Source organism: Hippichthys cyanospilos, chromosome 3, assembly GCF_059441005.1.
Source record: "Hippichthys cyanospilos isolate Australia breed blue-spotted pipefish chromosome 3, RoL_Hcya_1.0, whole genome shotgun sequence".
Taxonomy (NCBI): Eukaryota; Metazoa; Chordata; class Actinopteri; order Syngnathiformes; family Syngnathidae; genus Hippichthys; species Hippichthys cyanospilos.
The window spans coordinates 22951806-22969235 of record NC_142371.1 but is presented as its reverse complement, the minus strand read 5'-3'; the positions used below and the strand labels follow the sequence as shown (position 1 = coordinate 22969235).

Here is a 17430-nt window from a genome sequence, read left to right as displayed (position 1 = left end):
TTTGAGAAGCGTGCGCCAAACCGGCAAGAGAGTAAGCAAATCCAATTACAATTTGCCATTGATTTCAGTGCACAATAGCCCGGAACCCATAAAACTTGGCCAAATATATCAACACTGGTTAATTCTTCCGCAGACATAAAAAAATTTAAAACACAACTCTTACCAGTCAAGTAGAATGCAGGACACACGAAAGCATCAAAATCCTCCTTCTGAGCGGCACTCCCTATGTAATATAAGTAGCAATAACTAGACCTGTGTATAAAAATATGTTGGTTGAATAAAACATTTATTTACACCTTATTGAAATTTGTAGTGGCTTTTCAATATGAATAACGGTCTAAATATTACTTAGTCACTTTGATGCCAAAAAAGGGTATTGCAACATCACTTTATTTAAACACATATCCAGTTTAACAGGTATTTCAAGTTGCTGGCTTCCTCAACTCGCCATAAAAATATCTAAATTTGACAGGCCACATAGAAACAATGGGAGCTATTAACAACTGTAACCCTCGCAAGTCTTTTCAGTTGTGACATTTGCTATTTTTATTCCTCTTTGTGTTCTTGAACTTGACAGTCGTGATCCCGCCATTCGACAAAAAAAAAAAAAGAAGCTGATAACGTCTCCTTATCAGGAACACAGTGCACACACACAATGCATAATGTATGTTCTTGGCACGGGCTTCTCGTTCTTAGAAATGCAAACAGATGGCGCTTTGTCACGGCACAGCTGCACTTTCGAAGGCATCTCATCCAATTAGGACCAGAAATGTGGATCACTGTTAAAGACATTAGCATCACTTCCATATAGTCCCAAATGGGAGCTATTAGCGCTTATTAAAGAGCTTGATCCAATTGGCTGCGATGGACTGAGATTCTTTGGGCTTTGCAAATGAGATTATGCCTGCGTCGGCGCCAAAGATTTCAATGTAGTCGAGTAATAAACACACAAACACACTCGTACTAAGAAACGCCGTCTGGGTATTTTATTCAATTTCGGATACGCTCTTTATCCTCACCGGTAATCTGATCAAGCACATTTGTGGAATGACCAGGTCACACTGGGAGAAAATATTAGTATTGAACTAATTTCACATTTTACAATGTCTGTTACTGTGTTCGGTTAAAGAAGGGTTTAAAAATAGAAACTAAGTATTAAATATTTGATTATTTGGGGTAATCAAGTACTATAGTGATTATTTTATATACTAAAGTACAGAAGTAATCAACTCCTTCATGTGAGTAAAGTAATACTAAAGTATTAAAAGTAAACAATGACTTTTGGTAGTAAAATGTTAAACAATTATATTAAGAAGGGTCGAAAAATAGAAACTAGGTATTAAATATTTGATTTGGGGTGATTATTTTATATATTAAAGTACAGAAGTAATCAACTCCTTCCTGTGAGTAAAGTAATACTAAAGTATTAAAAGTAAACAATGACTTTTGGTAGTAAAATGTTAAACAATTATATTAAGAAGGGTCGAAAAATAGAAACTAGGTATTAAATATTTGATTTGGGGTGATTATTTTATATATTAAAGTACAGAAGTAATCAACTCCTTCCTGTGAGTAAAGTAATACTAAAGTATTAAAAGTAAACAATGACTTTTGGTAGTAAAATGTTCAACAATTATATTAAGAAGGGTCTAAAAATAGAAACTAGGTATTAAATATTTGATTATTTGGGGTGATTATTTTATATATTAAAGTACAGAAGTAATCAACTCCTTCATGTGAGAATTGTAATACTAAAGTATTAAAAGTAAACAATAACTTTTGGTAGTAAAATGTTAAACAATTATATTAAGTGCTAAAGTGATTCATGACTTGACTACATAACTACACAAGGTATGTACCCATGTAATCAATTACATTAGAAAATAAAGTAATCAATTACTTTATAATTAGTAAACAATTACTTTAGGTACTAAAGAGAATTAAGTAATTTTGGAAGTAATCGATTATTTCAGCAGTTAAGGACATAAAGTGTTCAAATACTTTACTACTCAATTACATAACGTATTCAATACATTATTAGTGTGTAATTACACAAAGTAGTACCTAATCAATTACTTAAGCAATTAAAATACAGAAGTGATTCCACTTGATTACATTAGGTACCAAAGTACTAAAAGTAATCAGTAACTTTTGGTAGTGAAATACTAAAGTAACTGACTACTTTAGCACATAAGTAATCAATTCCATCCGTAGTTGACTGCCAAAGTAATTGTTTTATTAAGTACCTAATTACCTAAAGTAATCAATTATTTTAGTTAGGTATTAAAAAATGAATTATACATAAAATAAGGTAGATACATAAAATTCTGGGATGTCTGGACACGTAAAAAAAAAACAACATAAAAATAAGTCTTTTGGGATTGAATGAGTTAATAAACCAGCGCTTGTTTGCGTCATTTCATTTGTATTTGTCAACAACCGTCCGCTTTGTGACCTCTTTAAGGTAACAAGTTTGTTTTCAAATTAGCCGAGCGAGAGACGCACACCCGCTATCATCATTTTTGAATTATTTCTTATTTCAAGTTATTTGCTGTCATTTATACTCAAATCAGTCTCGATTTGAAATACTGCACAAGGGTTGAAAACACAAATTCCCGATAAATTCAGTTGAGTGTTCCCACTTTGTGACTTCTCATAGATTTGGACACTTTGTAGCCCTTGCGCTAATCATGCAATTTAATCTGCTCTTATTTCTGCATATCGATGTTAATCCATTGGCTCCTTCACGCTCCACTGACCCCATGAAAGTCAATCGTTATTTTTTTCTTGGGGCGCTTAAACGATGAGCTACATAAGTGGAAAAAATAGCCCGAGGCCTTGGTTGCTCTTCCTACGTATGGGGAATAACAGGATGTGTGGCGATTCACGCGAACGGGACAGGAAGTGTCTCCACCTTGTCTGACTCCAAGGTTGTGACATGTCGTGTGAAGGTGACATTACAAAAAAAAAAAGTGACGACTGTAGTTCAAACTGAAATATGACTAAGAACACAAATTTGAAGTTGCTGAACTTGAGACAAGTCATTCTTGCAGAAATACTACAGATAAAACTAGGGTATACATCTATGAATGCTACTAGTAGAGATATGCTAGATATCCAGCTAGCTAGCCGGCTTGCTAGCTAGCTAGCCAGCTAGCACGCTCGACTGACCCCATGAAAGGCAACTATTTTTTTTCATCTCTAATGAAATGCATAAAAAATTAATCAGCCTAGTGATATGTCGTCTCTTTTTCGTCATCGGCTTAAAAACTGTCAATTGGGCCTTAGATGCCAATACGGGGTGTCCATAAAGTCTCTTTACCATTAAATACATTTATTAAAAATGCAACTGATTCGATATTTGATTCAGATTTGTTCTATTGCGTTTAGTGTTTGCTTTGTAGGTGTTCATTCAACATCACCTCTTTGACAAACAGGATCCCTGAAATACACAAATGCAGTATGATAAAAAAAAAAAAAAAAACTTGAATAAATGCTGAATAGAACAAATCTGAATAAAATATTTAATCAATTACATTAATACATTTTAGAAATGGAAGAGACTTTCTGGACACCCTGTGCATGTAGCTAATTGTTCTCATTCTACATGTATAGAGAATCCCACGATATCATATACAGTAGTATATAATATTTTTACTCGAGTAAGCTAAATGTTCAAAGCTGCATGAACTGCTTGTTCAGCGTTTTTGAGGGACTTATGTAATTCCAACGTAAAAACTGGCAGGGGTGGTAACACGACCTTTTGTTATCTTTCTTTTCCTGTCAGCTTCCCCAGGATGACTCACGGGAACCTGTCACTCAACGAAATACTTTGTTTCATTTAATATTTATTCACACAATTGAAAAATTCTTAAAAAAATGGACACTATTAATTCAAAATGAAGTCAAATACGTACAATAGATATTACAGAAAATGATGTAAGATATAAACAAATAAGTGAATAGTCACTGGTGGAAGGTTCCTACCATTGGGGATGGGATCACAATTGTGTTTTGATGAACTTGCTCTGCAAGAAAACTCTGGGAACGCAAAGTCCTTCTTTCTTGTTGACCGTCTCCCTCTGGACGTAGTCGTTGGACACGCAGCGGAAGCCCGCCTCGCACAAAAGCGCCGCCAGGAAGTCTACGAAGACACAGATGCGCCGCATGCTAGGATGAGGCACTTTGGAAACCAGAGCGATGATTATTGGCTGTGGAAGACGAAGGCTCGAAACGTAGAAGACGTTGATGCTATGAAAAAAGTGAAATGCTATTTTTAACCTTTTTTTTTTTTTGAATCTTTTAAATCAATATTTCGATTGCCATTAGATTTTTTCCATTTATTTCTACCGCTTAAACACGTTACATTTTCATTTCAATTTTTAATATTTGGGGATTTTGTTGTATTTATACCCTAATATGGTCATATTTTTTTGGTTTATTTTGTTTTTCATAATATTTTGTGTATAGTTCCCAATATCAGAGCACTTTTTAACAATTTGTATTCAATATTTGATGTATCAATTGTATTGTTTTATTTTTAGTCTAGTATCTTGTTCCAAACATTATAGTTGTGTAACATTTTTGTATTCAAGTTTCTATTTTTTTTTTTACCTTTTACATTTATTCCTGCCTCTTTTTTAAACCCATGTCTCATTTTCCTATGAATTTGTAAAATTTGGGGATTTTTGTATTTTCAATAAAATATTTTTCAATATTGTTGGATTCATACCCTAACATTTTGGTGTAATTTTGTTTTTTATGATATTCCCAATATATGTGCATTTTTTTCATGATTTGTATCCACTATTTGTGAATTATTGTATGACTTGTATTGTTTTATTTTTAAATATTATTTTGTTAAAATTATACTTGCGTAAAATTTTTGAAATCAAGTTTCTTCTTATTTTAGGCCTTAATATTTTTCTAATGAGCCCTCATCTTTCCAATTAACATTTGTACATTTTTGTAAATTGCTTTTTAATATGTATCTTCATACTTGTTAAAGTTCATTTTAGTGGTGTAATATTTCTATTCTAGCCGTTTTCCTTTCTTTAGTCTAATAATGTGATGTAATTTTTTTGCCAAATATCTACCAGTTATTTTGTAAATATATTTTTGTATTCCTCTAAGACGAATGTTGTTTTTTGTCATCCAATTAGTTGTATAATATTTTTCGATTTTTTTATTTTTATCATTGTTGCTTATTCTTATTACAGTTGCATGTGCATGCTGGTCTCCCAGCATTCACACACATTCAACTGCGAGGATGTGAACATGCGCGCACCTTTGGAGAAGAAGTAAGACCTGGTCCCATCCTGTCGCACATAAAAATTGTCTGCCAGCTTGCTGCTGGCTTTGAACCTCCGCATGGCGTGATCGTGCACGCCGTAGTCTCGGAAGAGGACGGCGCCGCCGGCTTTCAGCACCTTTCGATATAAAACATAAGAGTGGCTATGCCGGAATGTCGCAGTGGCAAATATCCTCGTTGGTACCCTGTGGATGTTGCGCAGAGCCAGCGCCATCTTGTCAGGATGAATAGCGGACAGCACGAAGATGAGCGTGGCGGCGTCCACGCTTTCTTGGGGAACGTTGGCCCGTAGGTCGTCACAGGTGAGATCACACTGGAAGACGGCGCAGCGCTCAGGGTGGTACAGCGGATTCTTCTGTTGGCCAAAACAATAAACTATTTATTCCGATATATTCAATTTTTTTAATCGCAAAAACAGACGGACGTGTCGACTTTTAATACTGGAAAAGCGAGCAGTGATAACTCACTTTGACAAATTCAACCGCCCTGGGCGAGAAGTCACAGGCGTAGACAAAGATGTTGCAGTCTTCTTCCAGTAGAGGGAAAATGCAATTCCCCACGCCGCATCCCGCCTCCAGCAGGACGAACCTCTGCGCCTCAGACTGCAAAACGAACATGATAAATAAACACATATTTGATATATTTAACTGTGCATTATTTTAAAAGCTGCTGATGTTGCTAAAATTGATTTAAAGTCTTTCTAGACCAGTTGCAACTTAAGTTGTCATCTGCTTTGACTGATTTTGAAGGTAAAGTGCAAAATAATTCCCACATTTACAGGAACAACAAATTACTAGGAAATCATTTGTTTGATTTTTATTTACCCAAGTCTTACCTCTCGGCACGTTTTGAGCTCGTCGAACTCTCTGCTGGTCCAGTGTCTGTCCTTGAAAAAATTGGTGGTGTTCCTTTTGTAGAACAAGTCCCAGTTCTTCTGCGCTTCTCTCTCCAGCTTCATCTGTTTGAAAGCGGAAACAGAACTCTGCTCTTGTCCAGTCTTTTCCATCTGGCTCAAGACTTCTTGTTTGTTGACTTAATTTTTCACGCCCTCGCAGTCGTCGTTTTTATCACAAAGTGTAGCCATGTTTACTTAAATTTGTAGTTGAAAGTATGCTATACCGAAACCATTGCATATTTTATTCCCGAGCAAATTGCTACTCGGAGATAAGTAATGACAAATAAAAACAAGTCAACAATTTCTAAAACTTGCAGTTATGTCAGTGAGCTCCATGTTGTCCGTGGATTGAATTGATCCGTGTAAAAACTACTTCCGGAACTCATCAATACTGATCGCCTCACCAATCCTCGAAAACGTTTGAGTGCAAAACAAGGCCACATTGTATTCATTTTAAATATTTATTTATATTTTTACTTTAAATACATTGAGATGATAATTTCCATTAATTTACATTATGGATGTAAAAATAGCAAATGCTCCACAAAAAGTATCCGGGTAGAAACAATACATGAGTGATAAATTAAACTGGCCAGTTCATATCATAGATCTCCAGCACTTGTTTCCCGACGACCCACAAACGCCGTAAAAATATATACTTGAAAACGTGTATCTTCAAAGTCAACTTTCATGTGAAACATTGAGACCCCAACTTACATACAATGTACTACAAACAAAACGACATGTAATTATCGTGCAAGGTTGTGATGATCCGAGTGGGACATCTGATGTCGACATCATCTCACACGTCTAAATGCGTAGTAAAGCTCTTTAAAAATCACATTTGACCTTTAATCACGTAGCATCTTTTATTTAAAAAACACATTTGCATCCATCAGCAGCTGTTTTTCATGTTAAAAGTTGAGAATAACAATAACATATACTTAGCGTAAATCGGTTGGATAAAGTTGTGAGTATAATGGATTTGATCATTTAAAAAATATCAAAAAAGAAAAAACTAATATTTAATAAAAACGGAAGTGTCGCAGGTAGTGACGTGTGGAATGTTTTGCTAACAGTTAGCCTCGTGGCTAACCTTATAGTTGCTGACTCAATGTTTGAACGTTTTGGCTCTTTTACGATCTTTTGTTTTTGTGTGCGGGATTAGTGATGAACATTTGAACGTTTGGCTCCCGTGACCATCAGAAAAACAGAGGATGAACGGAAGTACAAACCCGCTGCTGGACAAAGAAGAACATGTTTTGAAGCTGGGGGAAAGCTTCGAGAAAAGGCCCAAGTCCTCCTTTCATACGATCAGATGTGAGTCAACAACCCACACGCGACTAACATCGCATCCATCAAGATAACACACATCACAATTGACTGAAAACAACGGTACAACATTCAGCGAGATCATAGTACTTCTTTAGGTGGCTAGCCAATTTGACCTATGTCAACAATGTAGAGAAAATGATAAACATTCAAAAACGCACAACTATAGATAATACTTTCTTGAGAAAGTACAAAAACAATTTGTTTAAAAAAAACATATCCTGCTAGAGAATACTAAAACGTTGGTGGAAATTTATTATAGAAAAATAGAACACACAAATTAGGTGTCAACAACAGGAAAAAAAACATTAAATAAAATATAATTAAACAATGCTTCGCGTAAAAGTAAACAAAAGTATTATAGGCTACAAATGTAACAAAAAAAGACAAATTATTAAAATACATGAAAAAAAAATTACAAAGCATAGAATAAAAAAATAGAAAACACAAACATACAACAGTACCAAAATGCCAAAGAAAAGAAACCCTATTCTGCAGAAAAATTAAATACAAATATAACAGGAACAGGAAGTTCAGCAGCGCCATAACACTCAGCAATGTGTGTGTGTGTGTTTTTTTTTTCTAAAGATGATTTTAAACCAGCGTCCATCGACACCAGCTGCGAAGGGGAGCTGCACGTGGGCAAAGGAGATGAAGTCACCATCACACTGCCTCACATTCCGGTACGACTCGACACACCTGTGAGATTCAGAGTACATTTAAAAAATAAAAGTGTGGCGAGACTTTTGTTATTGTCGTTGGCAGGGCTCCACGCCACCCATGACAGTGTTCAAAGGCAACAAGCGACAGTACCAGAAGGACTGTGTCCTCATCATTAATCATGACACGGGCGGCTTTGTCCTGGAGAAACTCAGCAGCAGCATCCAGGTCAAGAAAACCAGGTGAGTGCGCCACTATGTAAATTTTGTGGCCTTAAGAAGAAAGTCTCCTTTTTGCTCAGCGGAACATATATCTTGACTATCAATTACATACCTTTAAAAAAAAAAAAAGTCCTTGTTTTGTTAACCTGGAACATAGGGGCAGCAAATGCAATGAAAACAGCAGGGGATTCAACATTGACCCTTGTGGAACACCATACAACAGTTGGACCGAGTCAACAAAACAGGAAAAAAAAAAATCAATCAGTGAATTCTAACAATGTGCAAAAAGATGGCACCACAGTCCTTGTAGCGATTATGTTGCATGTACCGACTTTGGGGTAACAAACATGCGGGTTAACATCCATGACGCTTTTGCTCAGGGCTGAGGGCAGCAGTAAAATCCAAGCTCGCATCGAGCAGCAGGCCATGCGGAGCACCCAGGCGGGCCCTCAGTTCCGGGCCCCCACTAAGCCCGGCGTCGCCGCCAAGACATCGCCGTCGCCCTCTAAGGACGACCCCTCGCCCGAGCCGCAGCTCGACGACATCAAGAGAGGTAAGGCGGCCACGCTTCAGCAAATTCAAGCCGCCAGTTGCTAAAATGTACCCATGGAAAGGCAATCTCAAAGACGTCGTTTTACATTTTCTAGGAGGATACTTACAATTTCTTTCTTTCCCGCAGAGTTGCGAGCCGAAGTAGATGTGATCGAGCAGATGAGCAGCAGCGGCAGCAGTTCGTCCGGCTCGCCCAGCGCCTCGCCCAGCGCGGGCGACAGCAGCGACGACGGCGGAGGCGGAGCTTGCGAGCGCCCGCCGGGCCCCGTCCCGTCCTCGCCTCCCGGCCCCCGTGCCCTCGTCAACGGGGGCGCCGAGCGCCAGCCGGCCTCCAACCATCAGCTCATCAACACACTCAGTGAGTGCACCAACAGATTTTCAGAATTGAAAGAAAAAAAAGTTTATATATATATATATATATATATATATATATATATATATATATATATATATATATATATATATATATATCATTTGTTTGTCTTGATGTTATTTCAAAAACAGGAAGTGATCTTCAGCTCAGCGAGTCAGGCAGTGACAGCAATGAAGATTGAAAAAAAAAAAACGGGCTGACCGACCTCGCTTACTCACTTCCGCCGGCTTGACTGTACTTTTGCTTTTTCTATGGGTTTCCCATGCATGCAAGAAGACAGAGTGTATTTTTTTTCCCCCCAGATGACATCACATATATTTTATTTTGTATAAGAGAGACTTTATAGATGGGAGATTGTATATGAGAGAGTGTTTTATTTTCAGTACATTTATTGTTGTTTAAAGATACATCCAACTTAGGTGTTGAAAAGGGAAAATAAGCTTTTCGTGTTTTTAATACTACCTGTGTAGTTGAATACTACAACTGTGTTCATTCGAAAGAAAAGATTTTTCCAGTTTTCTCCTGTTAAGTAGGAGTAAACCTAAGAAAATCTAGTATAAACAAGTTTAAAGTTACTTTATAAAGGTCAAAACACATGAAAAAATTATAGTAGTATACTATAGCAATTATAGTAGTAAAAAAAAAAGTGTTATTACGGATTGTTAGCCTCAAGCCAGTATTAGCTACAAAAAACATGTAAAACCAAATTAGCAGTTGAATTAGTGTGGAAAGTCGACATGTTTATACTTTTAAAAATTGACAAGGTATTGAAGATTTTTTACGTCGCACAGGACAGCCTCAAAAAGTGATTTTTAAAGAGCACTCACAATTTTTAACTGGAATGTGGCATGTTGATACGCTAAAAAAAAACAAAAAAAACTCAGTTTTGTATTCTTTATTGGCATCCTGTTAAATTGTTGCCATTTATGTGTTGGTTCTCATCCTTGGCCTAGCGTGTTTTTGCCCATTTTATTTCGGTGATTTTGTACAAAATGGCTGCTGGAAGAGTCATTGTGCTGACACTTTGCCACTACGGCTCATTTTTGTTGTACTGAGGTGTTTGTTCAAATAAAAGTGGTGAAAGGATGTTTGCTGCTGTTCAAGTCCTGTGTACTAGTACTTAAATATACTTATCAAGAATACCAGATAAATGCAGTACATAAATGTAAGCATGGATATGAACAACGGTATGAAAAAAAAAAGTTTCTGAAAAGGATGTTGTTTGCGTGTAAGTGCAACGTCTTATTAGTAATGTATGAAATACTACACAATATATACACGGTGTACTGTATACCGAAAAGGATATTACAAATACTCACCCTTATTATAAAGTTTACACCTCATTCAAGTGTTTCACTAGTATTACCAGTAACCCGCAGATGTCAACTAGTAGTTTTGCCTAAATAGAATACAGTATAGTTGTTTTTCGTCTAGCAAGTGAGCAAAGTTGTCATAGGAGTGAGAAAACGTAATATTTGGGGGCGAAAATAATATAAACGGTAAATATTAAATATTGTCTTCCACTCACTCCTATTGATATGTAAAACATGTTGTGACAGTCAAACATTTATAACGTTGACTGACTTTTTTGGATGACTTCAATTTATTCAATAAAAAAAGCTCCACTAAATCAAACTAGCTTGCCCACGGGTAAATATTTTTTGTCCAAAATATTGATAAACGCAACCGTTCCAATTATCCAGGCACGTTCACGCACATATTAGTGCTGGCCAATCCGCTGTCAGACAACAAGTCACGTGAGCAAACGCGGAAGCAATATTAACTTTATAAATACAAGACAAAACTGAACCCTTTCTTCGGAAAAAGTTAAACACATGTTTGTGTATCCATTTATCTCTAGAAATAGGACGAATACAAAACCTAAATCTTGACTGTTGTCATCTGTGGTGGCTCTTTGGCGACATCTTGTGTGTAAAATACGATCTCGAATAAATACTCAAAATGTTCTCGATCGCTCTATTCAGAGGAAATATCGGCAAACGAATGTTGCGAGTGTGTTTACACACACATGGTAACAGTGTAAACACACACGCGCGCGCACACTGTATACAGTGTTCCCTCGTTTATCGCGGGTGTTACGTTCCCAATCATATGCACAGTAGCCAACATTTTTTGCCATCTTTTTTACTTTGTTAAAAATAAGCACATAAAATTTATATTTTTTTCTTCCCTAGTTTGATTTAGGAGCATAAATATCAAGAAAAGTAACAATGTAAACCTGCGCTAGAAAATGTCAGGGTCAAAAACAACAATCCGCAAAACTGTAGAGTGAAACCTCAATAACCGGACAGCCATGTGGCGAGGGAACACTGTACATATCCAATTTTTGTTTGTGATTTTAATGATGGAGGAAAGACAGTGGGCCCGCGAGACGTTGGATAAAAGATTATATTGTGGCTCTTAAATAATGAGGATAATGTGTGTTTTTTTCCATGAACACCTTCCACAAAAAAACACTACAGTACTTTTCCAAACAAACAAACAAACAAACACCACACGAAACACATTTGGGCACACAAAAGTACACACACACACATACACATAAACATAAATAGCTTTTTCCTTTGTTTCGTCCCTTTACAGTGAACCCCCGCTCTATCACTGAAAGCACATCCCTGCACATCAATGTTTTCTTTTCATGTTTACATTAGCATAAATACTGTACAGTATTGAAAACAACACGTAGAATATCCCTGTGACTTTTCATACGTTATATATATTTTTAAAATGTTAAAATGTTTTTCAACCCGATATTCAAAAATGAGGCTAGTATCGGCCCGATACAGGTTCGGAATGCACCCCCGCGATTCATGGGGGGGGGGGGTTCACTGTAAATCATTCCTTGCTTGTGCTACCACCTCTGCTATATAAATTAACAGTATCAACACATGACAATTGTAGAAAAGCTCGTAATGAATCCGTTTAGCTTCCAGTACAAAAAAAAAAAAAAAAAAAGCTCCTCGTCCGCTTCGGAGACGCTCGGCACCACCCAGAGTCCAAAAGTTCCGTCCTGCAAAAATTCATCTCCTGAGTGTTTGTTCAAAAGGGGACCGCTTGGACCCCGAGTACCTTCAGCCGCACCTCGGAGCCCGAGATGCTTTAGTTTTTGGGGGCGGGCGGGGGGCTCCGAGAACCCCTGGAGCGGCGCCGGTGTCACCGGCCGGGGCAGGCCAGGGGTCGGATGCAGCGTCCCTGAAAGAGGACCAGGTTGGCGGGGCAGTGGCAGCCGGCCACGCAGGGCTTGTGGCAGGGCCCGATCTCGTTCCAGTTGTCGCAGGTTTTGGTGCAGCCCGGCCCGCACGTGTCGTAGACGGCGCCGTGCTTGCACTGCGTGGCTGCCACGCAAACAAACAAAACAACGAAAAAACAAAAACTGTGTTAGTTCAAAATGTGTGGCCTACAAAGTCGAGTATAAATACTACTTGATATTAACTTATAGTCTCGTAAATGACCTAACATTTTTTACATCATTTTCTTACATTTGAGGATCAAAGTGTAATATTTTTTCTCTAATGTCTTTGGCTTTTTTTTTTTTTATCCATAGTTTAATATATGCGTAATTTTTTTTCATTTTTTAAAATCAAGTATTTGCGTTTGTTTTCACATTTTTTCAAATATTTATTTATTCGATCAAAATTTGACGTCTATTATATTTGGTAATGTTAGTTTTTTTACAATATTTGGATACCTTTTCATGTTTTGTAACCTTTGCTGGCATTTTCAACAGTTTTAATATTTATAACAATAATCATATTATTATTTTTTGTAAATGCTTTTAAAGGCATAATAGTTCGTTATTTATGATTATTTATTTAACTTCAACACTCATATTGTTCAATGGCAATATGTAGGTTAAATTTATTAACACACACAAGAAATTGAAAAATGGTATGATCTGTCTTTGTAGTCTGTGAGACCACGATGACACTTTAAGTGGTCTCTACTGCCACCTACTGTGTTGAGGTGAAACACAAATCAACAAAGAATTTTCCGTTTGCTGGTATAGTTTGACCGCGGCTCAACAGAATGTTGCAAAAATTGCAGGAAATCAATGTCATAAATCTTATTAAAATGCATCTCAATAATTGGAATTATAATGGTTTTATATGGTCCAAAATTGGGACAATGATTATTTTTGTACACAAAATCTCGCACATCCAGCTGCAATCACAGAGAAAGGTCAGAATCGTTGCATTTTGAAATGTTACATGTTTTAATCATCTGCTGGAAATTTCAGCTCCCTAGTGTTTTTTTCCCTGATGATTCTTTTACGATATCATAAAAAAAATCAAAGGAATGTCCATAATTTGTCACATAATGCCACAAGGGTTAATTAAGCACGATTGGCTTTTAAAAGAGCAATTGGCTCACCCATGCAGGCGGCGTCGGGGCGCCAGAGGACGGGGGCGCCCTCCCGCTCGCAGGCTCGGCTGTAGGCGATGAAGGACTCGCAGTAGCAGTTCTTGTGCACGGGACACTCGCACATGTCCGTCACGCACGATCTAAAAAAAAAAAGAAAAAAGTGAAAGGCAGGGATCGCCGCGGGTGCCGTGAAATGGCACGTAAGAAAGTAGTCACCTGTAGAAGGTGGCAAAGTCCACCACGCGATGACACTTGTGGAACTCCCACGACTTGATCTTGTGGCACTCGCGGTGGGCGCGGAATTTCACCTTGACGCTGCCGGGACACAGGAAGGAGGCGGGGCGACGCTGCGGCGCCGGATGGCCGCACGGCTCGTTGCCGCCCGGCGCCCGCCACGACTCGGCGAACTCGTCCACGTCGAACTTGAAGTGTCCGTCGCCGCCCATGGTGTCGTCGCGCTTGTGCCCGTTGTAGTTGCCGCAAAGGCCGCAAAGGCGCCCGCGCAGGTGGGGGGCGGCCACCACCTCCACGAAGCTGTCCCCGTCCCAGGTGATCTCCAGACCTGCCGGCGGGGAAAATGGGACCAGGCCCACAGTTGATGTATTTTTCCAAAATCTTTCCTTTTCCAGACAAATATTCGGTATTTGTGTCTAATTGTTCACATTTTCCATATTTACTTATTTAGATATTGGAGAATTTTAGTCTAATATTTTCATTTATTTTCATGAAATATTTTTGTACTTTTATGTCTAATATTTTGATTTATTTTCATTAAATATTTTTGTACTTTTGTCATAAAGTATAGTTAAAAAAAACAGATTAAATTATTTTTATTCTCCTATTTTTTTAGTATTTTGAGATTTTAAGTCTAATATTCTGCATTTCTAACACTTGAGCATTTTCTTGCCCAATATTTTGGAAAACCGTCAATCTTTAAAAAAAAAAAAGGATTTGGTACAAATTCAGTGTTTTGTTTCTAACATATTTTGAGTTGGTTCCTAATGTTTTTTTGCATTTTCTTTTATATTTTTGTCTAACCTATTAATTTTCAATCATTTTGTACATTTAAAATATTTTTGTGTATTTCTTTTATTTTTTTTCTATTTAATAAAACTATCGACACAAATGAATTATTTAACATTGTATTTTGTGTGTAACGTTTGGGAGGTATTTCATATTTTGGGAAGTATTTGTAGTTTTCTTGGTAATCTTTGAGTATTTTAATATGTCTTTCTGCATTTTTTTAACAATGTATTTTGTGTGTAATATTTTGGGGGGTATTTATTCTTATGTTTTCCTAGTAATGTTTTAGTATTTTAACATGCTCATATTTAATCAACTAGTTTTGTGCATTTTCAATGGATTGATTATTGCCCTTTGGAGACCCTCCTGTTTTGTATGGAAATACCGATGTGGGCCATTTGAACGACGTCCTTTTCTAGCTGACCTGCGATGGCGGTGAGCTTGAGGAGATAGCCGTCCAGGTCGATGTGCACGCCGGGCCCGTGGTAGGGGAGCGCGATGCGGGTGCCGTTCCTGCGCACGGTCAGGTGCTGGTGGAGGCCCAGCACCAGCCCCCCGAGACGCACCTCCACCGACTGGGTCCAGGAGAAGGAGCGGGTGCGCCGAGCGTCGTTCTTCACCAGCACCTTTGATCAGAGGAAGCCAAAATGCGATTATGGGATGTCTCCATCATTGTTCCTCAGCGATAATCCTGCAAAGTGTGATTGTTAAGATTAGGGCTGCAGCCATGGAACATTTTTGGAATGAATTTTGCCAAGTTAAGACATATTTTTACATTGAAAGTTTCAATCTTAGGTGTTCTTTCCCTTATTTTTAAAAATGTTTTGCTAAAAAAGTGTCTAAAACAGTTGGTAAGAAAATAATTAAGTACTCCAGTAATCGATTACTTCAGTAATGAATCACTTTGGGTCCTTTAGTGCCTAAAGTAATGATTACTTTTGTACCTAAGGGAATGAATGACCTAAGTAGTCATTACCTGAAGTAATTGATTACATTAGAAGTTATTTATCTAAAGTAATTGATTGATGTATAAAGTAACAGATTACTTTAGTACTTCATTAATTTAGTACCAGGTATTGTAGACACTGTAATCGATTGCTTTAGTGTACAAGGAAAAGATTAAATTAAATTAGTACTTAATTACCTAAAATAAGTGATTACTTTAGTACCTAAAACAATCACTTCAGCAATTTTAGTGACAAAATAATTTGGTAATTAAGTACTAAAAGTAATCAGTTACCTGAATAACTTAACACTTGTTCATTCAAATGTCTGAACTAAATAAAAAAAAAAACCGTAAAACTAACACAATGTGCATGTTGGTGCAGGTACTATTTCGTCCACTTGGGGTCACTATCCAGCAATTCTAGTCGAACGTCTGGGACTGTTGTCCATGCCCTGAAGGAGATTTTTTAAAGTTCACTCGCAACAAAGTAATTCCAACCCCCCCACAACAAAGCAGTCATATATCATGATCAAACAAAACCAAAAAAAACATGAGCGTTTAAGTGGTGATTGGTTTGAATCATCAGGGCCATCTCCGAGGGCAACTTGGACGAGTTAAAAGGCGATAAAATATATCGAGCATCAAATATTAAAGGTTTTGACAACAGCAACCCATTTTGTCAACATGACAAGTTTTGAAGATGGAATAGCGACAAAAAGTCACAATGATGTCATTGTTCAATTTCGCTTCCTTCACAGGATAATGTAGATGAAAAAAACGCGGACACACCGTGAAGGTGGATTCGCCGTTGTTGACGACAGCGTTGCTTCCAGCGCCGCCGCAGTCCCTGGTCAACACGTACTGACACGTTCCTTGGAAGTTAAAAGTTCTCCCGTCGAAGGTGTTGTAGTGCGGGTCGCCAAACACGGTGCACACGCCAGGCTCTGCCGCGCGACCGAGAAAAAAAAAAAAAGCGCCGTCAAGGAGAAGGACGCACACGGCTGGGAGCAAACAAGACGAGGAAGTGAACTTACTCACTTTCAGTGCAGACCGGACAGCAGCCGGTTCGGTTCAGGATCTTGTTCTGGGGGGGCGGAGCGACACACAGAACTTATTAGAACGAATGAATGAATTAATGGATCAATCAGAAGATGCTGTATACAAATAATGGACGAATGAATGAATTGCTGGATCAGGAGGGAATAAGGATTGATGAAAGCATGAATAAACAAATTAGTGATTACACAGAAGCATGAACGATAAGCTGATTGGATTAATGTTTGGCTGGATGAAGCTCAAAATGGATGGACAAGTGACTGAGTGAATGGGTGACAGATGAAATGATGCAGGAACAGAAAGATAGATCAAAACAAATATAGATGGACGGATGACTGGATTAATCGAAGGATAGATGAGTAGCAAAATGGACAGATGAATGAATGATGCATAGATGCATGGATATGGACGGATGAATGGATGGGTGAGATGTGCGATAAATATGATGTCACTCACTGAGGGGCAGCTGGTAATTGGTACACACTGTTTGGGCCGACACTCTACGATGCCTTTCACGCAGGCGCACAGCGTGCAGTTCACTGAAGACCACATGTCTCCTTCCTGTGAATGGGTGAGCACAATAAAAATCATCCATCCATCCATCCATCCATCCATCCATCCATCCATCCATCCATCCATCCATCCATCCTTCCATCTTCTCCTCATACATCTATCCTC

General features: G+C 37.9%; 3 protein-coding genes across 5 annotated transcripts in view; 1 reads left to right on the top strand and 2 right to left on the bottom strand.

Moving 5' to 3' along the window:
• Positions 1-269: 269 nt before the first annotated feature.
• On the bottom strand, positions 270-6714 carry mettl6 (methyltransferase 6, methylcytidine). Of its 2 annotated transcripts, none has more exons than XM_088410308.1 (5): positions 6147-6714; positions 5779-5913; positions 5496-5666; positions 5288-5429; positions 270-4144 (listed from the first exon to the last, which is right to left on the bottom strand). In XM_088410308.1, exons 1-5 carry the CDS (start codon positions 6315-6317, stop codon positions 4002-4004), a joined length of 762 nt encoding a protein of 253 aa, XP_088266434.1. In that variant the 5' UTR covers positions 6318-6714; the 3' UTR covers positions 270-4001. The 2 variants fall into 2 exon arrangements, with proteins under 2 accessions (XP_088266434.1, XP_088266435.1); XM_088410309.1 differs by having other exon boundaries at positions 4104-4251.
• Positions 6715-7190: 476 nt separating this feature from the next.
• On the top strand, positions 7191-10430 carry eaf1 (ELL associated factor 1). Its single transcript, XM_088410307.1, has 6 exons — positions 7191-7526; positions 8127-8221; positions 8304-8440; positions 8800-8972; positions 9099-9329; positions 9476-10430. The coding sequence occupies exons 1-6, from the start codon at positions 7424-7426 to the stop codon at positions 9523-9525; spliced, it is 789 nt and encodes a 262-aa protein (XP_088266433.1). The 5' UTR covers positions 7191-7423; the 3' UTR covers positions 9526-10430.
• Positions 9960-17430, bottom strand: part of bmper (BMP binding endothelial regulator) — a 25752-nt gene continuing 18281 nt past the window's right edge. Inside the window, exons 10-17 of one of the 2 annotated variants that reach the window (XR_015865051.1) lie at positions 17209-17313; positions 16735-16780; positions 16486-16640; positions 15175-15376; positions 13944-14289; positions 13737-13867; positions 12447-12700; positions 9960-12375 (exon numbers count right to left, since the gene is read on the bottom strand). Coding sequence is in view for 1 of the 2 variants with exons in the window: in XM_088410306.1 (XP_088266432.1) it covers positions 12519-12700; positions 13737-13867; positions 13944-14289; positions 15175-15376; positions 16486-16640; positions 16735-16780; positions 17209-17313 (1167 nt within the window). In the remaining variant the exon portion in view is untranslated. Of the gene's footprint in view, positions 12701-13736; positions 13868-13943; positions 14290-15174; positions 15377-16485; positions 16641-16734; positions 16781-17208; positions 17314-17430 lie in introns of both variants that reach the window. The other variant, XM_088410306.1, reaches the window with a different exon arrangement.

Excerpts from the sequence above, each read along its gene's own strand:
- mettl6 (XM_088410308.1), bottom strand. The coding sequence starts at position 6,317 with ATGGAAAAGACTGGACAAGAGCAGAGTTCTGTTTCCGCTTTCAAACAG. Across the intron at positions 5,430-5,495 it reads CTCTGCGCAACATCCACAGG|GTGCTGAAAGCCGGCGGCGC; the intron begins GTACCAACGAGG and ends TTATATCGAAAG. Across the intron at positions 4,145-5,287 it reads GTCTTACTTCTTCTCCAAAG|ACTTCCTGGCGGCGCTTTTG; the intron begins GTGCGCGCATGT and ends GTGTCTTCGTAG.
- eaf1 (XM_088410307.1), top strand. The coding sequence starts at position 7,424 with ATGAACGGAAGTACAAACCCGCTGCTGGACAAAGAAGAACATGTTTTG. Across the intron at positions 7,527-8,126 it reads CTCCTTTCATACGATCAGAT|ATGATTTTAAACCAGCGTCC; the intron begins GTGAGTCAACAA and ends TTTTTTCTAAAG. Across the intron at positions 8,441-8,799 it reads ATCCAGGTCAAGAAAACCAG|GGCTGAGGGCAGCAGTAAAA; the intron begins GTGAGTGCGCCA and ends GCTTTTGCTCAG.